The 25,516-nt window shown below is 51.4% G+C and overlaps 4 protein-coding genes across 4 annotated transcripts; 2 read left to right on the forward strand and 2 right to left on the reverse strand.

The window, feature by feature from the left end:
• Positions 1-1,553: 1,553 nt before the first annotated feature.
• Positions 1,554-3,424, reverse strand: LOC100900229 (extensin). The gene is made up of 5 exons (XM_029112950.1): positions 3,406-3,424; positions 2,895-3,036; positions 2,604-2,804; positions 1,845-2,521; positions 1,554-1,741 (listed from the first exon to the last, which is right to left on the reverse strand). Exons 1-5 carry the CDS (start codon positions 3,422-3,424, stop codon positions 1,554-1,556), a joined length of 1,227 nt encoding a protein of 408 aa, XP_028968783.1.
• A 3,940-nt stretch (positions 3,425-7,364) lies between these two features.
• LOC100898579 (actin, clone 403) lies at positions 7,365-8,764 on the forward strand. The gene is made up of 2 exons (XM_018641779.1): positions 7,365-8,207; positions 8,259-8,764. The coding sequence occupies exons 1-2, from the start codon at positions 7,467-7,469 to the stop codon at positions 8,595-8,597; spliced, it is 1,080 nt and encodes a 359-aa protein (XP_018497295.1). The 5' UTR covers positions 7,365-7,466; the 3' UTR covers positions 8,598-8,764.
• Positions 8,765-10,181: 1,417 nt separating this feature from the next.
• On the reverse strand, positions 10,182-15,638 carry LOC100898291 (dimethylaniline monooxygenase [N-oxide-forming] 5). Its single transcript, XM_003736928.2, has 7 exons — positions 15,519-15,638; positions 14,080-14,293; positions 12,695-12,933; positions 12,412-12,590; positions 11,378-11,577; positions 11,095-11,290; positions 10,182-10,987 (listed from the first exon to the last, which is right to left on the reverse strand). The coding sequence occupies exons 2-7, from the start codon at positions 14,289-14,291 to the stop codon at positions 10,388-10,390; spliced, it is 1,626 nt and encodes a 541-aa protein (XP_003736976.1). The 5' UTR covers positions 14,292-14,293; positions 15,519-15,638; the 3' UTR covers positions 10,182-10,387.
• Positions 15,639-21,516: 5,878 nt separating this feature from the next.
• Positions 21,517-25,398, forward strand: LOC100900370 (uncharacterized). The gene is made up of 6 exons (XM_003736942.1): positions 21,517-21,681; positions 22,223-22,323; positions 22,622-22,672; positions 24,485-24,535; positions 24,625-24,696; positions 25,267-25,398. The coding sequence occupies exons 2-6, from the start codon at positions 22,234-22,236 to the stop codon at positions 25,396-25,398; spliced, it is 396 nt and encodes a 131-aa protein (XP_003736990.1). The 5' UTR covers positions 21,517-21,681; positions 22,223-22,233.
• Positions 25,399-25,516: the final 118 nt, after the last annotated feature.

The following is a 25,516-nucleotide window of genomic DNA, read 5'->3' on the forward strand; positions in this document are numbered from 1 at the left end:
TTCATACGCGCCCTCCGCCTGTTCCATGCAAATGTCTCGAGCTGATCGATTTCTTCGCATGTAGCTGTCGGTGCGCATGTTTCCACACGTATGCATAGATGCCTCCGGCACGAATCTCAATTCCCGAACTTTTGTTCCTCTATGGACGCTTTTACCACAATCGTGAGTCTCGGCGAGCGAGTTTGACGAACAATGAGCGCCCCGGTCTGCTTTCCAGGGGTACCGCGACGAACATCGACTGATCTTTGAAAGTCGTCCAATTAAAGGATCACTCCGCTTCATACGGAAGATCGGTTTTGTTTTTGTCCGAGAAACGAGAAGTTCGGCCCCCGGCGGAACGTGCTTGAGTGGCATCGCGCCCTTCATAGAAAAGACGGCAGCCCGGTTTGGTGGTACTTACCTCGTTTTACACTCGACTGCTCTATCGAGGAGTTCGACTCACTTTCCACTTTCTTTCCTCCCTCCTGTGTCTACACTGCATCCTATCTATTCATGAACGAGCTTGCTTGTTTCTGTCTCTCTCTCTCTACCTCTGAGAGCACAAGTCGCCAGTCGGATGGAGTTGTAACCGTTTTTAGTTGTTTCTACGGTGAGTTTCGAAGCCCCACTGCTTTTGGATATTTAAATCGTCGACGAATGGGGCTTTAAATGAGGTTTAAGATCCCGACAGGAGCTAAGAATGCCCTGAACACTGTGGGATGGTGAGAAAGTCGACAGGTCTGCAAGCCCAACCCCATCCCGGCGCTCCAGGACAAGCTCTGTCGGATTCTTTTTTCACCCCATATGTCGGCAACAAGCGCGACAGCTCATCCCTGGCAACGTCTGACATCGGATCGGACTCAACTTCGGAAGTTGGCGCAACTCTACATGGAAGCGAGCGAGAGAATGTCTTTCTCTTGTGGAAACCTTCTCCGTAGAAACGACAAAGGTGTAGAATGAAGTTATGCTTTTATTAACGAGTTCACAGATTCCTCGAGTGTCGGGCTTTTCCCCTATCACTCAACTGTGGCCGAATTATTCCAGTCTCAAAGTTGAGGCGGAAAACGACTATCCAAAAGGAATCGCTAACGTTTAACACGATGAAGAAGGTCACTCTTGAGCACTTTGAAAGGGGCTCCAGGCCCGAGTACATTGAGAATACAATGTCTAAGGAATTCTACATCTCCGAATCAACGACTGGCCTTACAGCTTATCGCTCGGAGAGCGCGTGCGCGCTCTATTCGATCGACCCGAGCTTGCATCCGACGGGCTCATGTCCTGATGGCGCGACGTACAACAAACCGCAATACTGATGGTCATCGAAAGGAATAATCCTTTCCTCCATGAGAAGGACCGACGATGCGCAGGAACGGAAGGCATCGTGTGTGTCGACAGGCTTCAGTTCCTAGACAGGATCGCTTATAAACATAAATACGTGACGGAATACTTGGCGGATTCCGCCTCCGAGGCTATCCAGATGCGAGGGGAATTGCTAGCGTATTGACTTGGCTGGCGACAATTCGACTGATGCATTTCAGGGTTGCACGGGCTCTATCATCGGAAACATAACGAAATCAACATTGTGTGACCATGTGGGCAGGAAGGCAGCAGAGGTGATTGCGATCGAATAATTCCCCCTCGTCGCAGTATCTCAACTGAGACTGATAAGCAACGCATTGCCAATATCTACGGCAGTCTCTGGTGTCTGGGAAGCTTCCGTGTTGTGCAGGACATTGGTAAGGTGATAAGTTTACTTTAGGGTCTGCAATTTCAGAGGAATGTCAACTTGTAAGAAAGTATGGCGGCATCCCCCACCCGCTCGATGATCGATTCGGGTTTCGGCATTAGTCGTCGCGTCCTCCTACCTGGGATCGGGATCGGTCGAGGCTCCGGCTGGGGTTCCGGTCGGGGTGCGGGCTCCGGGAAAGGTTCAGGCATCGGCTCTGGATAAGGTCTCGGATGAGGTCGCGGGTAAGGCCTCGGCATTGGCTCAGGGAACGGTCTTGGAAGAGGCCGAGGAGGGAAGGGTTCTGGGAATGGTTCCGGCATGGGACGCGGATGAGGCTCCGGATACGGTTCTGGTGCCGGTCGGGGGAAGGGTTCCGGTGCCGGTCGAGGGTACGGTTCGGGCGCGGGTCTCGGATACGGCTCGGGCGCGGGTCTCGGATACGGCTCGGGCGCGGGCCTCGGATAGGGTTCGGGCGCGGGCCTCGGATAGGGTTCGGGCGCGGGCCCCGGATAGGGTTCGGGCGCGGGCCCCGGATGGGGCTCCGGAGCGAAATGGGGATAGGGCCCTAAACCGGGTCTCGTGTCCGCAGCAGGGTGACGATGATGAGATCCCGGACCGAATCGTGGATTAGGTTCAGGGACAGGTCGAGGGTGGGGCTCGGGGATGGGACCAGGGTGAGGTTCGGGAGCGGGATGTGGGTGAGCGTGCTGCATTGGACGTGGAGGATACACATTGTCGAAAGGATGCGGACCCGGGTTCCTGTAGTGATGCGGGAGTTCCAGTTTGGTGTCCTCGGGGAAGACGACGTGACCTCTTCGGAAGGATGGGTTTCAGTGTTCAATAGACTCCAATAGAGGTGTTATACTTCCATTCTAAAAAGCAGAAGATGACTCACGGCATCGGGAACAGATGCCTCATCGGTGGCATGTCGATACAGGGCATCGAATTCATGAGCATCCCGCATGGCTGCATGACGTGGCAGGGAGGTGGGATTCGATGCATGAGGCAACAAGACATGAAACCCATACACTGTCCATACGACGTGGGGTGGGCGCACTGTCCCTCGACATAGTAATCCCGGCTGAGCGATTTCTGGCTGAGGAGCGGGAAATATTACCTGTCGGAACTACTCCGGAGCATTCGCTTCATAAATTATACCTGCGGGATTTTCCACTCCGTTGATTACCTGCTCTGTGTCAGACTATGAGGCGGCAGAGCGTTTCCACTACCAGTTGTAATCACTGGCAGAGGATCGAAACGAGTGGGTCTCGGAGAAGCCGTGGGAACTACCTGAAGGTGGGCGTCCACCGTTACATTGCGGGATTGTTCTGTAAGACGAAGAGAATCAAAATTTACTCGAATCGGCTCCGGGGAGCCAGGGCGAGGCACGGGGAACGAAATCTTCCGGAGAATTTGCCAATGAATTTCTAATCGACGCTGGCCGTGTCGGTCTTCCACCTCAATTGATCATGGTGATCGACGAAGTCCCGCGAGAGAGACCTTCCCCAGATCATGGTATTCAATAATTGAGGGCTGATAGTCAACGTATGAGGGCGAGGGCATGCTGAACCGAATGGACTACAAAAACACTCGGTTTCCGTTCAAAATGCAAAACTCTCGAAATTCATCCCGAGATGCGCTCGCACACCAGTGATGATTCGCTCCATCCGCAACGAACAATGAAGGCAACAACGAACCCCCGCCGAGATCAAACATGTTTGAGCGAGTGTGCGAATCAAGGCTCAGGTGCTAAACGCTCTCGAAGGCCTGCGCTCGGTCAATCAAGCGGACTTCATCAACATCCATGCAGCTTGCAGCCAGGAAGGCTCTATCTAGCGATCATCCATATTAGCGTTGCCCACAGATGGCAAAAGCTCGATTTCTGCCCGATCGGGGAATGATCCAACATCACTCTGTAATCCTGGGTCACGCACCGAACTTGTTTCTGACCGCATCGACGTCTCTCTGATTCAAAGACTCAGCCGACTCCACGGAGTGGAATGAGACACACACTATCACCAGCACCGGGCACCAGCACTTTCGCCACCCTAACCGCACCATCTCGACTTGAATTGTGTTCCTCCTTCAGGGAGTCAATCCCCTTTTAAAGAGAAGTGAAAGTGACACCTCAAGTGGGTGGTGTCTTTCAGTCAGCGGAAACTTCTGAAAGGGTGAACGCCGGAAATTTCCGCTATGCTCCTCCGAACCGAGCCTAGAACGTTGTCGACTTTTCGGATTTCGATTTTATTGAGCAAATACTGTACGAAAATTTTCCAATGAGTCCTCAATAGTTTCTCTCCAGAGAAACGCTCACGGAGAAAAACGTCCGCATTCCGAGAGCGTCCTGCTGATCGATAGCTCTGAACAAAAGGTCGTCACGACGATGGAAAAATAGTCTCCGGTGGAATGATCCCGGTCCCGAGATTTGGGCAGCCTGCGGAGGCATTCCAGATTCCCTCTGAGCTCGGCGAGAAGCACGTCGCAGTACACTTTCCAAAGCGACTTCTGCGGGGCAGCCCGGGTGAGAACGGGCGAAGACAGTCAGCTAGACAAATATTTGACAAATCCCATATTGTTAAAGTAGCTTCGATGAGGTAACCGTGCCAAGAGCGGCATCCGCTTACGATTCGAAGCCGGAGCCCTTCGACGCTAAACTATGACTCTAGGTGCCAACATCTTCCGGGCCCGTACTTTCTACACAGTGTGTGTGCAGTAGCTCCGCCCGTCTGCGTATGTCTGCGCGGTTCAGATTTCTTCTCAGTGCGCGATGACGCAATGGCCTCCGCTCCGCTTACACGCTCTCGAGTAAACTTACAGAAGTCTAAATGCTCTCTTGCCCCTATATTCCCCAACCCTGAATTGTCATGTGCCCCGTCGGCGAGCGAATCGGGTCATTTGTTGAGTTAGTGGAAGTCTGAATACTGGAATTTCATGAGTTACAGGATCTCCCTCTCTCTCTTTGGGACATCTGAGATTTCTTTCCGGGTGCTCATTGCTCTTCATTTAGGAAGATAATTGTTTCTGGTACGCTAATAGTCCCATAGCTGTTGGCATTGACGATCTCTCAACGTCACAGCAACGTGTTGAATGGTGGGTCGAAGAGTTCTACGTCAGAATGATGAATGCATCCTCATTGCTGCTGAGCACGTTTAACTAACCGCCTACAAATGGAGATATTTTTAGAGCGAAATCCTCTCCGACAGCGTGTCAAAACTCTAGCTGCCACGAACGGCCCGGGTGGAGGTCCTCCCGGACTCGAGGATGACGCAGCAAATAATTCGAAACAGAGCCGATCGGGATACGATCATGAATATAATCGAGGGATTCGAGGTGACCTCCATACCTCGAACCGAGGCTCTGCGAGAGAGAATGATCTCCTCGTGTCGGGTAGCTTCCCTTCGCGTAATACTAGAAGATATCAGAGCGGCAGATCTCTGTAACTCTCTTTCACCTTGATGGTAGACTCGTTCCCTGCAGTTGGAACTGAAGGCGAATGGGTGTAAATTATGATGGAAAATGATTCCGAGGAAAAGTGCTGAACTCATGCCCATGAGCCAGCGTGTAGGTGTCTCCTCTCCTCATTATCATGATCGGGTGTATTTTCTGAATTCAATAGAGTGGATTTCCAAAGCGAGAAGAGCGGAACGAAATTAAGATACGAGCCGAGGAAACACATTCAACCGCCTGAACATGTACCTCGTGTCCCGATCCGGCATGGAACCGACTAGAATCCGAATGAGAGCTCGACTGGAAGTAGAGGACTCTTCTGAAGACTTCGCCTTTCGAGAAGAGGCACTGGCTTCGTTGCAAGGGCGGGAAGAGTTCGATAACCGGTTATTCGCCACTCACCAAAAGCAAAACAAAATTTGAGATCAATCAAATCAAAGATTTTCGGAGACATCCTCATGAAGAATGGGGTGCATCCGGAAGGCTAAGTGTGTTCTAACTCTCGACGGCTCGAACATCGGTTCTAGTGGCAGAAGCGGTAGCAGTGCATGTCATCTTTCGAAAGAGCGATTCGTCTTCCTCGCAGTGACATGCAAAAAGACACCGTTTCGAAAGTAAGTCGCCATAATAAAATGCGTCGATCGAGCAAGGACCACGCATGTACCTCTTGACGATAAAGAACGATCACATCGAGCGGAAAATGTGACCTCCGGGATTTGCTCCAGATAATATGAAATATCGTACAAGCGCTCCCCCGTCTACGACGTGGGGCTCTAAACGGACTCTCGGGACTTCGATACACCGAAAGTCTACCTCAGTGAAAAAGGCTGTGGAAATTCCGATCGTCGGCGCTGCGATGCCGCACCAAGACGGGAAGAATCGGGTGCATTAAACTCGTCAACACCTCCTCCTTGGCTTCGCCTCATCACCGCAGCAAAGAATTCGGAAGCTTGTTTGTATCGGTGATCGCGCCGCACACATCCTGACAACGACAGCTTCTCTGATGGCTGTCAACCGAAGACAGATTTTTCATCAACGACTTGCTCATAGAAATCATCGCAGACACGGCCTAGCCCACTCCCTCACCCTGCCCACGGGAACGATACGCTATCTCGCAGCGTGCGCGCCCATATTCGGATATTCAGAGGCGGACGAGCGATCTCCCGAGCGAGTGATCTAGATCTTGATGCAATCTGCTCAGAGCACTTGTTACTGCGATACGAGAGCCTTGCTCCTCTGGATGATGAATCGCTATAGAAGTTCTTCCTCGGGTTTATGGACGGGCGATCAGCGAATGGAATAATAACTCCATCATGAGGAGACCGCCTCAGCTTTGCCATTGAATCGGTCTCTCGAAATGCCCTTGGATCGTTCATGGCTCTCTGCCGTATCCTTACAAAGCGATCATATGCGACCGCAGCCGTGAAGAAATTTTTCAGAAAGGCGCTCGTGTTTCCGGTGAGGAATGCCGGTTCGTAGAATAGGAGAACCTTTGTTCGCCGATTCTCCGTGTATGAGGAAAGCGTCGTGAAGATTTCCGCACCGGGCCCTCTACCATAGACGGCTCTCGCTCTGAATCTCACAGTGGCGTCGCTGCTGCTACTGCCGCCGCAGCAGCAGCCTGCATTGGCATAATAGCCGCTAGGTCGGCTGAATCGATTGAAGCAGCGGTCGAGATATTGAAACAGGAAGTCGGTGGACCAACTGCCGGAGAGACAGACGAGCGGGCAAACAGGCAGGTCGGCTGGCACGCAGATACGCTCAGCTTCATGGCTTGGCAATGTGACCACGTGGGCACCTGTTAGAACGCTTTGCCTCGTTTTGCTCGCTGGCCAAGGGTCCAGAAGCTGAGCTCGGCTGTTCGATTGACTGCCCATAGGTAGGTTGCTCGCCTGCTCGCTCGCCGGCTGGCTGGCTGGCTGGATAGATAGGTAAGAAGGTAGGCTGTTCGAAAGGTAGGGAGGCAGCTACAGCATCATCGTCGGCGGCCGTCGCCGCCTCAGCGCCGAGGGTCCGGACCTCGCTCTAAGATCTAACGCTTGGACCCCGAGCTGAATTGGGCTGAGCCAAGCGAGCGGAGAGCCCGGCGAGCGCGCAGGCCGGCAGGTTGGCAAGAAGGCTGGCCGGCTAGCAGGCCTCCCTAGGTTCTCTCGGAAAGGGTCCTGATTTCCCTCCTTAATATGGTAAGGTATGGCACCGTGGTGGCGCTGTCTTTCGTGGTACTAAAGCCTAGCACCGGTTAGCATTCACCACTCGCCCCAGGAGAGTCGTTTGTGCCGTACGGAGTTTCGAATCGGTCAGTACAAGCACCATGTGTGACGACGACGTAGCCGCCCTCGTTGTGGATAACGGATCCGGTCTTTGCAAGGCTGGTTTCGCCGGAGATGACGCCCCCCGCGCCGTCTTCCCCTCGATCGTGGGTCGCCCCCGTCATCAGGGAGTCATGGTCGGTATGGGTCAGAAGGACTCGTACGTCGGTGATGAAGCCCAGTCGAAGAGAGGTATCCTCACCTTGAAGTACCCTATTGAGCACGGTATCGTGACCAACTGGGACGACATGGAGAAAATCTGGCATCACACCTTCTACAACGAGCTCCGTATCGCTCCCGAGGAACACCCGGTCCTTCTCACTGAGCCTCCTCTTAACCCCAAGGCCAATCGTGAAAAGATGACTCAGATCATGTTTGAGACCTTCAATACCCCTGCCATGTACGTCGCCATCCAAGCCGTGCTTTCCCTGTACGCTTCTGGTCGTACCACCGGTATCGTTCTCGACTCCGGAGACGGTGTGTCCCACACCGTTCCCATCTATGAAGGTTACGCGCTTCCTCACGCTATCCTTCGTCTCGATCTTGCCGGTCGGGATCTCACAGACTACCTGATGAAGATCCTCACCGAGCGTGGTTACTCTTTCGTCACCACTGCTGAGCGTGAAATCGTCCGTGACATCAAGGAGAAGTTGTGCTATGTTGCCCTGGACTTCGAACAGGAAATGGCCACCGCCGCCTCTTCCTCTTCTCTCGAGAAGTCCTATGAACTTCCCGACGGACAAGTCATCACCATCGGAAACGAGCGTTTCCGTTGTCCCGAGTCTCTGTTCCAGCCTTCCTTCATCGGAATGGAATCCTGCGGTATTCACGAGACCACCTTCAACTCGATCATGAAGTGCGACATTGACATCCGTAAGGACTTGTACGCCAACACTGTCCTGTCCGGTGGTACCACCATGTACCCTGGTATTGCTGACCGTATGCAGAAAGAAATCACCTCGCTTGCTCCCTCGACCATGAAGATCAAGATCATCGCTCCTCCCGAGAGGAAATACTCCGTCTGGATCGGTGGATCTATTCTCGCTTCCCTGTCTACCTTCCAACAGATGTGGATTTCCAAGGAAGAATACGATGAGTCCGGACCCGCCATCGTCCACAGGAAGTGCTTCTAAGAAGTTGAATTCCATAATCACGACCAGACGTCGACGACGCAGAGGCTGAGAGAAAAATACTACAGCACTAATTCTTTCCATATTTCAACACCAACATGTCACCGGAAACAGGGAAAACTGATCACGACATCGAACAATAAAAGAAAGTTGCAATTCTTTATACAGGACTGTTGGGACTCCTCGTTCCTGTTAGAAGTGCTGGAGCACGAGGGTGGCATATTTATCGGTTGTTCCCACGAAACAAGCTATCGCCGAAGCTGAGGATCAGGAGATGCACAGGGACGGAATCGAGAAGCCTGGGGCGTCTCCTGAAACTTTCCTCAGTATTCGGAATTGGGTTTTCCAGAGCGAGACGAATGCTGATTTGTCCTGTTACTATACAGAGCAGTGACTGTTATTTCGGTCGACTTCATATCTGTCGGCAATCCCGAATCGCCACCGAGAGTACAGGGCACGCGGCCAATTCGAGAGCGATAATAATGTAGGTATAACACATCCCCTGGTATTGTTTCAGCGTCCTCGCATCTCTAGTAGACAAAGCGCTCATCGGGGTCGTTGGAACCCGGAACCGGGCTAGCACCGATCTCGGCCGCTCCGAGAGCTACCCGGGCCGATCTGCTGGCTGAGCTCAGCGAGAGAAGGACCCGTTTGCTTATGAACGCAGTCGTGAAACGCTCATAGCTCTTTGCATCGAGCCTTCTTAGAAGCCCTTGATAGAGGCGGCGGACGCCTAGAGAGCCTCAAGACTCTCACGAGAGGGAGGCCGAAACATGGGGGCGTCTCCGGCCGGTCGATCTTCCATGAACATCGGAAACAGGCGACGAGCTGACTCCTCGTTTCGATTCTGAGGATAACCTGAGATTCTGGAATGATTTCGATTTTGTCGTAGGCTCATCGAATCGTACCAAATATGACCATATCGTCGCTTTCGCCGATTATAATGACTCCGAAAGGATGAGTTTCACAGGCTCCGCGAGGATTTCTGCTGGGGTGGAATCGTGAGGCTTTTCGCTAGAGTAGCACCGTGAGGAGTTCCACTAGGTGTTAACCGTTAAAAGCTTCGCGAGGATCCTCCCATGGACCTTCGGGATCCTCATACCTTTGTGGCACCCCGAACGAGCTTCACCGTCGAGCAATCTGTGGGTGTGCTCACTTCTTCATTGAGGATCAGAGCCATCAAGATCGGGAGGGCGTGCTCTCGGTGTTTGGGCTCTATTTGTTTTGCGGTGATCGGTGCTAATAATTGGTTCTGATGGGATCGGTAAACGGCCTGATGCTTTTCTTCAGAGAATCATTCAATCCATCAGGTTGCCTCACGTGTGTTGCCCTCATTTTTTTCTACTGAAAATCTAAAGTGGAGTTCCACTCCTGACCTCGGTCGAGCCCAACGTCCTTGAGCAAATTGACCCAAGAGAGCTGTTCTTGAGAAAAAATTGCCCGATCAGTCCGACAGGCGGAAGACGGAGGATGTCTTCCGTGGAAATCAAGGCGACCTGAAGAGAGAGGATCTTCTGAAGAAAATGACTCAATCAAAAGAGGGGACCGGGACAGTGCTCGGAAAAAGATCCGCCAACTAGCTTTCGTGGTATAACTCAACTGTCGTATTTATTGATATTCAATACGGTGGAATATGGTATCCGGATGGATACGATGCCGTATCCGATAATCGCCCATAGATGTTACAAACAGAATCTCATCAAGCTTATAATATTTACAATAAGTGAAGGTCGCATAAGACTCGGCGTCTAATGGAGGATCCTCTGTGTGCTATAAGATAAAAACGGCCCGATCTAAATCATCATCGTGAATGAAGCCATCACGACAATGAAGATCAGAGAGAAAACCGCACGGAGGAACATCTTGAGCACTTCGACAAGTGGGTTGCCTGGTTTGCCTTTTGCGATCGGTACTTTCCTCGTCTGCAAAGCGCCCACAATTCGCTCCTCAGCGGTAAGAAGAGCCTCGCGGGCTTTCGGCCATCTACCCGGACCTTCGAGACGGTACTGGTACGGGAGGAGGGGTCCAAACATCAGGGTAGTCCAGAGAGTCGGATCCGTGACGAATAACTTGAACATGTTAGGCTTGACTCCGAGCTCATCGGCCATTTCGTCCATGTAGGGCATCCAGTCGACTTCTATTGTGTTCCGGGGTCCCTCGAAATATCGACTTCTCACGTTCTTCTTGTACGCTTCGATGCTCTTGTACATGATTTTCTTTGAGGGCAGGCTCTGTTTTCCGGAGAAGATCCGGGCGACCCAACGCGACTGGATCTCAGAGATGGGCATCAGAGGTCCGATCGGCTGAGCCATGCCGATAAATGCGAGAGTTGGATGATTAGGGTCGAAAACCATTTTGTAGAGGTCGATCTTGTTCTCCTGACAAGAGATGAGCTGGAAAGAATCCTCGGTTTATTCCTCGAGCCCACATTTGTTCGAAGCCGATTTCGTAGGGGCGCAAAGATCAACGGACGGGGATTTTTTTCGCGCCTGCGACTCACGTTTTCTTCGAAGAATGGAAAACTGATTTTGTATCCTGTGGCCATGATTACGTCATCAACGGGAGTGGATCTCGTTTCTCCTTCGAAAACGATACCATCCTCGGTGAAGCGTTTGATGTTGCCTTTGACAATGACGGTGCCGCTGAGGATACGATTCGGCAGAGCGTCATTCACCATGACATGTTGAGCGAAAATCCTGCAACGCAAAAACCACAAAAAATTATTTGAAGATCGGGGAGCAATACATGCCGTATCGGTCAGCCAGTGTCGCTGTGGCACTCACCTATGAGTGGGTTTCAAGTTGTAAACTTCATGATCGAAACGAGTTTGGATTTTCTGTTCACAGAACCAGCAGAGAAGCTTGTAGGGCAACATGGAGAAGAAGATGTTTCCCAATCGAGTCATTACGCTGATATCGAAGGGCCTGCCATGTTTGCCAACTCTGTGGATCACCCAGGCACCGCGCCGAGTCGACAGATAGACCTGTTCGTCGGAAAAATCTCTCTTCAGATAGATAGAGGAGGACCTCGATAAAGAGTACAAGCCTCAGACAACTTATCTAGCCCAAGAAATATGATAATTTGGGTTCTCTTCCGTCGTCAAAAAATCAGCCCTTGCCCATTCGATAACCCGGCGGCGTAGAAAGGGCTACCCGACAAAAAAGCACATGCCGATAATGAGCTAACGAGCCAGAGAACTTCGTATAATTGAGAGCATTTCTCGGACGAGGACATCGGGAGGTGTTCCATGATCGTAGAAGATGGAACGAACAATATTCCAGGCAAACGACCATTCCGTGATAAGGGCGAGAAGTCTTCGGAGAATCGACGCATAATTATCATCATCCGATCGATACGAAATAGTCAGTGCTGCTGGAACAGCCACGGTAGAGTCTCTCCGTGAGTGTGCGACTTGCTGCCATGGAGACTGAAACCGGCACGATCAGTCAATCATGACTCTCCGTCGGCGGTCCTCCAAGAAAGTCAATGATCTAGCGTCCATGTACAGTATAATGTTTTTTGACACTTGGCTCAATTAGCTCCACCTTGGCATTGGCGTGCCTACCGCTGTCAAGGACGGAAGCGAACGAAACGCGCAGCATTTTCTTCTGATCCAGCTCGTGCGTCTAACAAGCGCTTCCTATCCTCGTATCATAGTCATCAGCGATGGCGGTTGAATGGAATGGCTCATTCGTATGAGTAATGAATACAAGGCTCGGGATGCTCTTCCCGATCGACATGTGTCGACCTTGTGTGCAAATGATTCTTGAAACGCGACCGCTGAGAGTCGAATCTGCATACATAGAAATTGACGGACCTGATCGGCGATTGCGCTGAGTTCGACGGCTGCGTCGCCGCCCGAGTTACCGACGCCTACGACACAGACTTGACGATTCTCGAAGCCCTGAGGTCGGCGGTAATCGTGTGTGTGAATGACGCGCCCTTTGAACTTCTCTTGCTCGGGGAACGTCGGCAGCAGGGGGAAACAGTGATGTCCTGCAAAACAGAAAGCCGAGCTCAAACACATGTGGGCCATCAGGGATAAGGCCACGTGGATCAGATTCGAGCGATAATACGACTGGGATCCGTATTGAGCGTACCGGTGCAGACCATGACGCCGTCGTAAACGTCTTCGAAGATCTCTCCATCATCCAGATTTTTCACCCTGACTACCCAGCGGTGAGTCTCAGCATAGTCGTCAGTCGGTTTCACTGACAACACCTCGTGACGCAGTTTGATGTAGTTTCGCATTCCATATTTATCAGCGTACATGTCCAAATACTGAATCATCTTGGAGTTGTGCATGAAGTTCGGGAACTCCATAGGCGGGGGGAAGTCACTACGATTGAGAAACAGAAAAAAAGACGCTCTTTCAAACTCGGATTACTGGCTCCATCGGAGTTCATATGATCGAAGAAAATTCTGGCACAACTCATTCGGGAGATTGTTGGCAAGCCGCGAAGATCATTGGCTCGATTCCCTAGTTGCATCACAACATGAACGACTTCTCTAAATAGCAACAAGTCGCTGACAGAGTGAAAGCGAAAACGATACGTCGATGGAACGTAGAGACGGCGCCAGCTGCCGTGGGGACGTATTCTTCGAAATTTTTCCTTCCAACACGAGTATAAACCATGGAGGCCTTCACGACATGCTTTGGCGAAGTCACAAATCTTCGCGCGCGCGCGATGCCTTGACATCTGCAAGTCAGCGCAAAGCATCTGATTTGTTGGCCGGGGCCAGAGCAGGGAGAAGGTGAACACAACCCAAGACTCAGAACACAATCCCAGGATATTTTTCTTAGTTTCGGATTCGGAAATCGCGATCCTAAACTCCATGGCGAGGCACCATCGCTCCGCTAATTGCCTTCTTCTTGGCTGTGATGTAACGCAGGAGACGGCGAGACCTTCAGACAGCCCCAGATTCGATGTCAAGCACAGAAGATTTGAGTCGAATTCAAGACTGGCATTACTCGGAGTCAATGGAGGAGAGAATCGATTCGAGGCGAATTCCTAGCACGATTGGACGGGAAGAGCAGCTCAGCGTCACTCTACACTTGGGTGAGATGGTCGACAAAATTGGGAAGCATCAGAAAAGATTTCCGGCTCGAATGCGATAGAAAGTTAGTCGAGAACGATGCAAACAAGCGATATATCTTGAAGGCATGGCTGACCAACAATGGAAAGCGATCAGAGAATAGATTACGGGACTCCTAGATGCGGCTGGGCCCTTCCTCGCACGAGGTGTCCTCGAGAGGCTGTCCTCGACCAGCGTGAACTCGGTCTCCCCATCGCTGCTAATACTGAAGGTCACACGGAGCGAATATCATGGAGATCATCAAAACACAGACATGTATCACCGATGGTGCCGGGGTCTCCCGGTCGTCTGTACCATCAATGGTCTAAATGATCTTCGGAGCTTGTGACAAATTGTCGATATCACAAGAGCGCGGTTTGTGTCGTGAGTTCGATGGAAATCCGCTCACCTGAACGCGGAGATTTCTTTTGATGAGTTGATAATGGTACTTTTCATCACGCCTCCCTTGGAAGATTCAGGCTCGTCGCTGTACCTCCAGAGTCCACCGGTGTCAGATGAACGCTCGAAGCAAACGACGTCCAAACCTTCTTCAACACAAGCCTTCACGGCCGTCATTCCAGACGCTCCCCCGCCTAGAACGGCCACTTTCGGCGCTGGCATGGCTGAAAAAAAGGATTCATTATTGCTAACACGGCCAGGCTCTGGAAACACGTCTGCGAAAGGCTGCGCTGAAGGGTCCTAGGGCCACATCCGGGGGATTCTAGCATCAAACTCTCAACCAGTACTGCGGTAGACTAATCGGATTATCTCGAGAGGGAATCTACGCTATCTTTCTGGATGAATGAGAGTCGCTGGAGTCCCCAATCTCAATGGAAGTAGGTCAGCTGGCCGGTTATCGTGGAAGCCTTTTTTTCCGTTCGAATCCTTCTTGTCGACCTCGTATATGAGCACGGCAGAGTCTTCACTCGAGCCAAGTGATGACCTGGGACCCCTTCTCCTCGAGATTTGAACGGAAGCGCAAATTATTCCAGACGGAAGTATGTCCTCATTCCTCCCGTCGGAAAACTTTCCCCGCAATCATACCGAGAGAAATTCCAGCAAAAACGGGTTGTATGAAAGAAAGGTTACGCTTCCGTGATTCTGATGTACCGTTAGGTCAATACGAGAAGAGAAAAAATGTTCCGTATCGTCAAAGGGAAGACGTGCGCGTTTCGCTTGAAGTCTTCGGCGCTTCGATGCCAACGACCGGACCCCGTTTTGGGTCACCCAGAATCGGAACTTCTTCAACCACCAGCGCTTCTGGCGGCCCAGAGAATGCTGGCGACCCAGAGAATCCTGGCGAGCAGAAAATACTTCGCAGGTGGAACGCTCCTCTCGGTCAGTTTGCAGTCTGAGCCTGAGTCAACACATTGCTCGGGCATGAATAAATACCCCTCAATGATGGTTCATCCGGAATCTCCAATGCGATCCTAAGAAGTAAGATCTCGCAGCTCCTAGCAGAAATATTTTAGATGATTTCGAGGACGATCGAATGAATTCGATAGATTCTTTGCGATCGATCAGCAATCTCTAATCACATGAATAGACGTGTGCCCATAAGGATAGCTATCTCGAGCACTCGTTGAATCATTCCAGCGTCCCATCGGAGCAGTACTCATGGGATATTCAATTTTCGATCTCAGGGGTGTATCCTGCTGTCGTCCAGCCGGCATGTACTATATCGGGGGCAAGCAGCGGGGAACATGCGGTCGTGGCCCGCATTCGCATTTTATCCGGGACGATGGATGGCGGGTACGAAGAAACTAGCTGTCACCGATTTCCGGTAAGGAAGGCAGCCCCGAGGCACTGACATCGGGCCTTCAATGACTTCAACGGAAAGGAACTCACCTTAGGTTTTTCGGTGTTAAGTATCCTCAAAGAAACTAGTCTCCAAATGACTGGGTGTCGGTATCAAAGTGGATCAGCACAACATCTATAGCTCACAGCCGTAATCAGCTCCCTCTTTTTGACGGTGCTGCGCCGCGTAGCTCTTATATGAGCCTCCTTTCCCCGCTCGCCTTTGGAATCGCGGCGCAACCCTCGCAGATCGGCCGATCAACAATCTCGGTGTTACGGCTTCAAGTTCCGGCCCCGGCGTCTGGCTTTCCTTACCCACTGGGCTGACCGAACGGCGGCTACATCAACATGTGGTTTCGACTCATCGATGATCATTAGAATCCGCGCTGACCGGGCTCCTCTAATTTTTCTCAAATCCTTGGGGCACTCTTCTGCGCATGACTTGAAGGCTCTGTCAGTGATTAGTAGGAGATCACGCGGGAGGGACTAGCGACCGGCATGTGCTAGTTAGCTGAAACAGATAGAGCAGCAAGGGCGGGGATCGGGCTTGAGTGACTTCACCACTCCGACGTTCGATGATGACGTAGTTGCTCGCAAAGTGAGCTCATTATCAAAACGAAGATGCCATAAGAGCCGAGTAGATTCATATTTGAGAAGCTTCCAAACAAAAGGATGGCGCGCAGAGATCTCTCCATTGTGAGATGCTATTTCGATCAGTTTTGGAGGGGGAACAGAAAGAACCTCTGATTTCTCTGAGACAGACACTCAGACCTTGAGTTTTATTACCGCGTACCTCGATCGAGCCGCAGCCGATCCGGCCGTAATTTTTCTCTGAATTCAGCATGGGAACATTGCTAAATTGGAGCTTTACAGATACTCCGTCCATCAAGCAAGACGCGGCTCATTGTCCCTCGACGGCCGGATCTATTTTCTGATGAATCTTCGCAGAATTTACTTCGAATTCAAGCTTCAGAAGATGTCGATGAATCACTCATGTAACTCAGGGCCCAACGCCAGAGTGGCAACGAAGCAGCGAACACGACAAGCAGAAATATGGGAATAATCGGCGAGACTCTTGCAACTCCTTCGGAGCGAAATGCTGTTCTTGTTTCCTGGCGACTGTGGCGTGTCACGAATCCGATCTTCCGCTCGAACAAGAGCATTCCGTGCCTCGGACCATTTCCCGAGTCCATTGAGGTACTTCGATACGAGGATGAAGGACAGGAAATCAGTTTGATACAAAGCTCGAAATCCGTGAAGAAGATTCCAGTCTGCTCGGCTTCGCGACGAGCCGAGTGGCTTCCTAGTCGCCCAAGTAAGGAACGCGCTCGGCCTGAACAGTGTCGCCTGGAGCGTTAAAGAATCTCGCTCGAAGCATTCGTTTGTATAATTCAATGTCGGCATACATTCCCTCTGTAGACGGTAACATCGACTTGCCACCCAGCATCCGAAGCATGCGGCGATTTTCTATCTCGCAGATCGCAGGAAGGGTTAGACCTCGGAGGACGACACCCTGGGTCGGATTCATGGGGTCGAGAATCTATTTGTTCAGATTGATGTTGTTGTTGCAGTCGATGAGCTGAAATCGTTGAGGATCGATCAAGACCATCATGCGCAACCTTCTATCAGCGCCGCCTTGTTTTCTCAGCATCGATCTGAGCCGTGAATCATGTCGTGTGTTTCAGCCGAGAAGATGGGATTCCGAGCTTGGTATCAAGCTCCGGAAACGACTTCATGTGCCGAAGTTTCCGCCGATTCGCCTTCGAACCCTCGCTCCGCAGATTGTTCGATCTTACCCTTGACCTTAACGGAACCGCTCAGAATGCGCTTCGGAAGACAATCCGAAATTCGCGGTCCACGAATTCTGTAAGGATCTCTCCGGAATTGGCGCATGTATTCGTCGGAGTCGAATCGTGTCCTCAGGGACGGTCGGACAGTCTCTCCCACCAATGGGCAGGCTCCATTTTGTCAAGTTCATGGTCACAGGAATGCTTAGCGCTTTTAGATGCGGGCACTTATGTGGCTCGACTATGGAGTTGGGCATGGAGGAATCTGCGCTCCCACTGGAGGCTTGTGTGTCGAAGTTGGCTCCTTCCTCGAGCGCGTTTATTGACGCAGCATCCCCTGCGAGCGGACCCCTACGTCCAGTTGGTCTAAACTTGGAAAACGATCGAACTCGCTCGATATTCATGAAGATAATCTTAAGGGGCTAGATATTGACCGCTGATCACTGTTCTCGGTGGACTATCTAGATTAGCTGCTCCCTTATCCGCGGATAAGATAACTGAAGATCTGACTTGTTTCCTGTCCTGGGCGCATATCGCAGGGCTAAATATAGCCCTGCGAAGATCAATGGAAGAAGCCAGAAAACGACTCCATAGACCCTGACCGTCTACGAACCCAGAACCTTCACCCAGCATCGCGTTTCCAATATGGGTCAAGTTCCGGAGCCTTTGAATAGAGCTGTGAGGGCGCGGAGGACATCCGAGCGAAAACCGGAAATTTCCAACAGACGTTCGTGGTTGAGGGAGAGCGAGCTGGAACTCCGTAGATCTACAATCCTCACCATCGCTGTCCTACGAATTCTGCAGATAGACGGCGTCTTCTGTTGAAGCCGCAGAGAATTTCACAACTGAGCCAAGAGAAACAGGTACGCTGAGAAGATATCGTGAGATCCTTTCGTTTCCACCGCATTCCATGGAGTCCGCGTTCGTCGGGTGCGGAATTCCATCACAGCATCGATTAGCGGGCCATTCAGGAGCGCTTCGGAAGCGATATAATCGTCTGCTTCGCGCGATGATTGAAGTCTTCGGCTCCCTACTCGGAGCTTTCTTGGCTTAGATTCGGTGATCTTCATAACTCACTCCGATTTCCCCAGAGCAGAGGGAACTCGTCGCTCTGTAGAGCTTCTTTCAGCTCCGGTATAATGCATCGGAGCCTATGGGAAGTTGTGGCGTTCGGCGGGAATTGCTTCAAAAACGTGACACCTTCGACACGAACAAGATCGAGCCTGGCTCCTCAGGGAGTGCGCTCCCGAGTCATCGGACAAGCACTGCCGTTCCAGACTCAGGGATTCCGATCATCTAGCCGATTCTAGATCCCCAGCGCCCGGTATGAGCTTCGCCCCGGAGGCCTCGTAAAGGGGGGGGGGGGCGTCGAAAAAAAAGGCAGATCCGACGCGCTCCGTTCCCACCATCAACTCTGACGGTCCATTGGATCATCTCCGAACGATGCATGGACTCTGGGAAGTGAGTCGAAAGCGGGAAGTCGCTGTCGTCATCAATTACGTGACTCGACCGGAAGTTATGAAAGTTCGACACTGTAGCAAACTTGGAAGCCTTCTGGGTCGTGAGTCGTGACGAGAGGGAGCCGAGGCAATCCGTAAGCCGACATCTTCCTCGACGCGCTAATTATGGTGTTCCCCTTGACTCAGACATTTGTTTCATTGAGCTCCCTTGCATAAGGCGTTGCTGCCGATTGACTGCACATTGCAAAGGCTCGGTCGGAGCAGCATCGTCTCGTCGACGCACGCTCCCGAGGCAAAGGGAGCAACGATCGTCGGTCGATGAGTTGGTGCTCGAAAACCACAACGTACTGAAATCATGAGACATCTCTCCAACTGCCATCAATCTTGACGGTGAATGGACGAGGATGAGCTCCTGGCAATCGTCCTGAGAGCAGCCGTGATCTCCCTAGAATTAACGGAGTCCCGTCATCATCCCGTAAATCGGGTCCCAGGGAGCGAATCGATTCCAAGTTCCTGGAGGTAGATCCGATTGTGCTCCTCGCAGCGGATTCTGCTATGATCTCTCCAGAAACTATGATGGATCACGGTTTCGTGATCTGAGACTGTTGCTGATATACCTACGATTACGAGCTATTCCGTCAAGCATCGGCGGAATTGAATGCTTTTCACTATCGGAATTCACATCATTATCATCCTCGAAAGCTCAATCCTCCAATACAGAGAAAACCATTTCTACTCTATCTTACAGATGGGGGACCGATTCTGATCCGAACGCGTGCGCTTGACTGGAAGCCAAGACAGCGATAAGTTTCGAGTTCCGAAGAATCGTCATCCGGCATCGAATTCGTGAAGACTGACTAAACCCTCATATCGAAGCTTCTTTTCCGCTTGTTTGCAGTAGAGCTTGCAATGCGTGAGCAAGAAAGAAGGCATTCTCTCATTGTCAGCCTCGAGGCCGATGATTGCTCGTCAAAGCGCGAATCGGAGTCTTGCTAAACTGAGAATCTTTTCTGAACCCATCCAACGTGACGAGTGGGTCCGCGACTCGATGGCGGCCATGCAACTCCTTTGCTCTGTTCTTGGGGTGCCATCTCCCCCTGGACTCGGAGACGCCGTCCCGGTCCACCCACTGATGGTCTACGTGATTTCAGTCATGTGAGCGGAACCCAGAGAAGCCGTTGCCCAGAATGAAGATCCAGCGCTTTCTTCCCGGCGTCGTGGCGGCCAGCTGGCTCGATTCCGTTTCGGAACACGTAACCGAACGCCGATCGCGGACGTGCGAGCAGGGACGCCGTCGGCGCATCGCGCACAATACGCATTTGCGTCAGCAGGTGTGACTTGAGCGGAACTCTTCGGTAGAATTCTACGTACGCTGAAGCGCTGATGACGACCGGGACGCCCTATTTTGGGCGTGCAACATTGTCGAACGAGAGTTTCATGGATGTGTTTCCGAAGAACAAACTCAAAACGCCCCATGGCATAGCAGACGAACGGAGAAGAAACCTTGCAAGAATCCGCAACACACCGCTTCTCTTTGTGTCTGGATTACGACCCAGTCTTTGAAGGCTAGAATGCTCCGATAGTTCTGAGCCTGCTGAGAAGAGCTCGCGGAGGGAGATGAGAGAATTCATTTTGAGACTCGGCAAACAACGCCGAAGTTCGATTCAGAAATTCTATCTCGTCCCCAATGGCCAGGATATGTTCGCGCCTCGAGCTCAATCACAGCTCTCAGAAAGGGACGAAGAGCGTTTGTGTATGCATGGGAGAGAGGGTGTCTGCTTCTGAAGTTCAAGCAAGCACAACAATCACTTCGGGGTTCCGTGCCACTGTGATGACTGAATGCATCGCATAGAAGTGGGACAAATCGATGTCACGATGACCGACCGACATCGAAAGGAGGATCTATCTGAGTTTTGCTTAGCTCGCGCTCGGCCTTGGACTCGCTTTAGCCGCCTCGATATCTTCTTTTGTTAACCGCTCCGACAAGTGGCAGTATCTGAGCAAACAGGGCAAATAGTGAGGCGATGCCATTCCGTTCCGAGTTGAGGGTGCATCGGGCCCGCGTCTCTGCTCTTCTTACTGGAGCGCATTCCATCGTAATTTCCCCCCACAGAAAAATCATAATTTCACTCTTTTCTATTATGGCGAATTGATGACAACGCCCCGGCATCGGATTCGAGAGACGATAATGGGCTCAATAAAGCCTCATTATATATCGTTGGCGAATTGCTTGTTATGAAGGAATCCCGGAAAACCCACCAGAGAGACGAGCGTGAACGATCTCAAACAAAAGACATCGACCAAGCCCAGAGAAATCGGAGAGCGAGTGATCTTTCGGGGATGAAATTCTCATTCGGAAAATTTCCGAGGCGAATAATATCTGAGGTTCCGGACTGACTTCTCGGCTTAGGCGCGATCGAACAATAAAAGGCACATATGAGTTTGGAAGCATTGCGGAATCGCCCGCGAACCATCTCGATGAATGGACGCTCCGAGTCTATGGAAACTCAGGATGAAACCGGGATGGTTCGAGAGAAAAAAATATCACAAGAGCATGCCTAATTCAAGAGCGAAAACGGTTCCCCAACAATAGCTACAAATGGTCAAATCTCGTGGATGCCGCACCCTCAGTGAATCAGGTGGGAGTTTGATGAAATTCGGCATTCCGAGTGTGCGATAAGTCAGAATCTGTTCTCGGCTGACCGCATTAGTGACTGTCACTCGCGGGGGCGGACGAGTCCCGCTGGCTTTCGCAGCCTGTAATCTAGTACGTTGACATTTAGGGATCGCGCTCATACTTTGCTCGATCAGGTGATCTGTGAGTGACCAAGTCGAAATCTATTGGGAATAACATTGTGCTCGAGTGCAACGCATCGAAGTTTTTAGTTTGTCATCCTATTTGAGCCTCACCGCCCTCGCACTCCCGTCGAGGACCACAGTTTCCGGTGCGGATTCGGGCCGTCTCCGGTACGTGAATCCAGATTACGACCTGATGGGTTCGAACTCTATAACCCATCGAGATGCTTCTCGGAACCTCGCTACCGAGTGGAATTGATTCTGTTCTCAGACCTGAGCGTCGGCTCTAACTTTTCTCAACAAGGAGTTGCGCAGGTCGAAAGCTGATGTTTCGGGCGATGGTCAATTGTTCAGAAAATGAGTTTCACTCCCAAAGAAACAAATAATACTCGCCGAGAATTCCCGGACTCAGAGTTTTTCCCCGTCAAGTTCCCCGAGCATATCTCTTCTAGCTCCCAGTAGAATCCAAAAGCTCTCTACGGAAGCTGTGCAAAAGCAATATCCCGAAACGATCATCAACTTCGAGAAGCTCGTCAGTGACGCCTAGCTGACGGCCTCGATTCCGGCGCGAATGTTCGAGCCGATCTGACATTGTGCTTTTGACACGCTCTGAATTGATCAGACGATCTTGAAGCGATGAGAGCCCTTCCACCACACTCGAATCGAAACTCTGCAAAAGAACTGACGTCGAATCCATGCCTCATACCGACAGAATCGCCTACGATGCTGCTTGCCGTATTATTCGTAATCGGGACTATCTTGCGAACAGAATGCTTTCTCTTCGGAACGCGGAGCAACGCGCGCCAGCGAAACGTGAGTCTGGAATCCTGCGGTAATGCGCCGGTCTCCGGGGGAACTTGCAGTATCCGGTTAGACTTGGTGGTCTATGGATGTGGAAGCGTAGTATCAAGCCCTCAAGTACTACCATGAGAGTCTCCCAATACCGATCTCGACAGATGCTTCTATTGGGGCAGTACGGTTCTAGGGAATACGAGACTCTGCGATGGATGCCAGGCCGCATATTCTTTGACATGCAAGCGATCATTCGGAAATTTTCGGTTGCAATGGATTTTGCTCGAAAACGCCAAAAAGGTTCCTCGATTCTTTACAGGTTGTGTACTACGTGTGCTTGAACTACGAAGCCGTGGATTCCACCCAAGCTGTGAGTTCTCCAGCCCCGACTTCGTTTAGCTAGCCCAATGAGGATTCTGTACGCTTTGAAGTTCGCCGAACTCGCGCAGTATTTCCAGCAAGGACAATATCATTCACGGCTCCACTACTTATTCGCCTGATGTTTTCCTAACGCGTGGGGCATGGCGAGTTTTCTGAGAAGGTCTATCGGCTCGGCTCTGGGAGAAGAGAGATCCCGGTTCTTCCGTGTCTGCGTGGAAGCAGCGGCTTCGCCGTTCCAATTCTTCCGCTCCGGATCCGAGACTCGGGTAGACTAGCCGTCAATATCCAAGATGTTCAGTTTCCAAGAATAACTGCTGCGAGGTCCGCACCGATTTTTGAATTCTGCTGCGGGTCATCATCGTGGTGACTCCGAACATCCATTCGTAGTCTACTTGGGACAATTCTGCGGAACTTCTCTTCAATATTTATGGGATCATCTTCTCGGGTTACTCAGATTCCAGATTTGCCTCAGCCTTCAGGTTGAGAGTGTCCGGTGTTAGCAGACAAAGCAAAGCGGCGATTTGCAAGGGTCGACACAAAAAACTCAGATTGCCTGACAGAACCCTTGACCCTCGAAAGTTCGGACGTTCAAGGAGGGTCGTCCTGACGCTTCCAGAAGATCAAAACCCGAGAGTCGCCGGAACCGCGTCTCCGGAAGAGCGTCTATTTTCGTAGTCCATCTGAGCGAGGAAGGAGCTTCCTCTCCGAGAAATGAGATCAAGATTCGTCGTGAACGATCGCGACATGAAATCATGCATCCTGTGATAAGCGAATAATTTAGAATTTTGATGGTGTGCGCCTAGATGATCAAGCACGCTCAAAAATTGCGCTCATGCGACGCTCGCTGCGACGTGAGCCAGCCGGATCAGCGCAGCCGATCAATTAACAATGAATCCTCATTGATAGTATCAGAAGCTGAAAAGTCTCCTCTCTGACGCACTGGAGTCGCGGGATTGTCGTCATCACGAAAATGTTTCCATTCATTGATGAAACACTGAGCAATATTAATGAGCCTCGATCTCCGATCACCTGTTGACTCAAAGTGCCGCCGCGAAAAAACGTGCTTCTTGATCGGAAGCAAGATCTTTGAACCGGGCAAAGAGATCCGGGCGTCAAAGTCGATCGACGAACCAGAGCCTCGAATATTCTCATAGCATCATCGAGGAGTGGCTTTCCCTCGAGGACAAGGAGTTTCTCGCGGGCGAAATCCAACGAATTCTTCTGTAAATGAGACGTAAACAAGATTACTGGATGAGTTGATCAATATCTGCGGGAATCCGAAGTTGGGACGGCTTGCGCAGGATGCCAATAATCGAAACACGGAGCTGTGGACGTCACAGTGACTACGTCACGAACGACCGAAGAAGGTCGACACTTGGATTCCAGCGGCGGTCTGCGGTAGCGATCTCTCCTGCCGACGCCGCTGAGGGCTCACCGTACGTCAAACGACGGGATATGTAGAACACGAGAGCACCCGATAGGAACCATTTGACAGTTGCGCAACTGACCCCGGGTGGATATTCTGCAGGCACGTGAGCAGTGCAGCAGAAAATATCGTCCGGGAGGCCGAACCAGAAGTTCTTGTGGAAAGGCCAAGTTCACGGCCGGAGTCCCACCACTTGCATTAGGCAGACGGAAGGCGTTTTCATGAAGACGAACCGAAGTTGAATCACTGTTGACCAGTGCCAACTGCGGTATTTATCGATTCTGCGATAAAATATCACGACAACTATGCCGCGGGGAATTCCAATGGCGCGAGCTTTGGCATCTTTCTCCCTAATTTTCTTTTCTGTGTTCACAGAGTGAATGCGTCTACTGTCCCCAAAGACAGACAGTTGCCTGCACAGGGATTGTAAGTTTTCAATTCATCGCTGGGAATCATCATTCTATAGCATCGATTCCACTGATTGGCTCTTCACTGACCTCCGCTTCGTTCCGCAGTCCGGACCCCCGCTCCAAGTGACGCGAACTCAGGCCACCTGTCTGACAACCTATTGTTCTTCCGGCGTGTTGGTGAGCCAGGCGCGAAGATTTTTGAATATTCCCTCCCACGTCTCCATCATAGATAAGCGTCGATTGCGCGAAGGGCCAATCGGGCCGGAGACCAGTTCGGATTATACGATTTCAGCGTTGGCATGGATTTTTTTTACACATGTTGCTCTGTCGATACAATTGCCTCGCCGCTGACGAGTCACGTGATTCCCTGATGGCATTCCGGCGGCGTTTTCTGAGCTTTCAGGCTCAGCCTCTACTTCGGATTTCTCTGAGTGAGAATCGGAAAATACCCACCGATAGAAATCCGGTAACGATTCCTCGCGTCCTGCCTATACAGAAGCAGAGGCTCGATAAAGCAGCTGGCAATTCGTCTAATTGCCCGAGATTCGGTCCGCATAATCGTTAGCTCGTGGCCAACCGTTGCACTCGAAGAATTCTGCGACGCATGATCATGCAAATGATCCGGGTAGACGATTTCCGTAGGCCCACCGATGTGGCGAAGGCCGGCGACTCTTCTCGCTCGTGGACCAGGCTCGAGCGAAGCACGTGAAAGGGCCGATGTATACGACGGCTCCAAATGAATTTCAGGGACAGAACGCACTCAATGGAAACGCAGTACCGGTCAGTCAACGCCGTAGACGGGATGCTGAGCCCGCGGGCTCGATTACCGCGCTACAGGACATCGAATCGACAGTACTCCTGAACGACTCGGAATCGTGAACCAGTGATCTGGACTACCGGTGTAAAAACGATTGCAGAAGAAAGAGAACACGACAGCCTTCATACGATATTCACCGTAAATTCTTCTATTGATGATCGCCGCGTTTTCAATGGTTTG

The sequence above is a fragment of the Galendromus occidentalis genome, unplaced genomic scaffold (genome assembly GCF_000255335.2).
Source record: "Galendromus occidentalis unplaced genomic scaffold, Mocc_1.1 scf7180000075380, whole genome shotgun sequence".
NCBI classification, from domain to species: Eukaryota; Metazoa; Arthropoda; class Arachnida; order Mesostigmata; family Phytoseiidae; genus Galendromus; species Galendromus occidentalis.

Coding starts and splice junctions, on each gene's coding strand:
- LOC100900229 (XM_029112950.1), bottom strand. Junction 2,805..2,894: donor CATAGTCTGACACAGAGCAG/GTAATCAACGGA, acceptor CCCGCTCCTCAG/CCAGAAATCGCTCAGCCGGG. Junction 1,742..1,844: donor TCGACCGATCCCGATCCCAG/GTAGGAGGACGC, acceptor CTGAAATTGCAG/ACCCTAAAGTAAACTTATCA.
- LOC100898579 (XM_018641779.1), top strand. CDS start 7,467: ATGTGTGACGACGACGTAGCCGCCCTCGTTGTGGATAACGGATCCGGT. Junction 8,208..8,258: donor ATGAACTTCCCGACGGACAA/GTCATCACCATC, acceptor TCTCTGTTCCAG/CCTTCCTTCATCGGAATGGA.
- LOC100898291 (XM_003736928.2), bottom strand. CDS start 14,291: ATGCCAGCGCCGAAAGTGGCCGTTCTAGGCGGGGGAGCGTCTGGAATG. Junction 11,578..12,411: donor TCAGCGCAATCGCCGATCAG/GTCCGTCAATTT, acceptor TCCGACGAACAG/GTCTATCTGTCGACTCGGCG. Junction 10,988..11,094: donor TTCCATTCTTCGAAGAAAAC/GTGAGTCGCAGG, acceptor GATTCTTTCCAG/CTCATCTCTTGTCAGGAGAA.
- LOC100900370 (XM_003736942.1), top strand. CDS start 22,234: ATGCTGCTTGCCGTATTATTCGTAATCGGGACTATCTTGCGAACAGAA. Junction 22,673..24,484: donor CCGTGGATTCCACCCAAGCT/GTGAGTTCTCCA, acceptor CTGTGTTCACAG/AGTGAATGCGTCTACTGTCC. Junction 24,536..24,624: donor CAGTTGCCTGCACAGGGATT/GTAAGTTTTCAA, acceptor TTCGTTCCGCAG/TCCGGACCCCCGCTCCAAGT.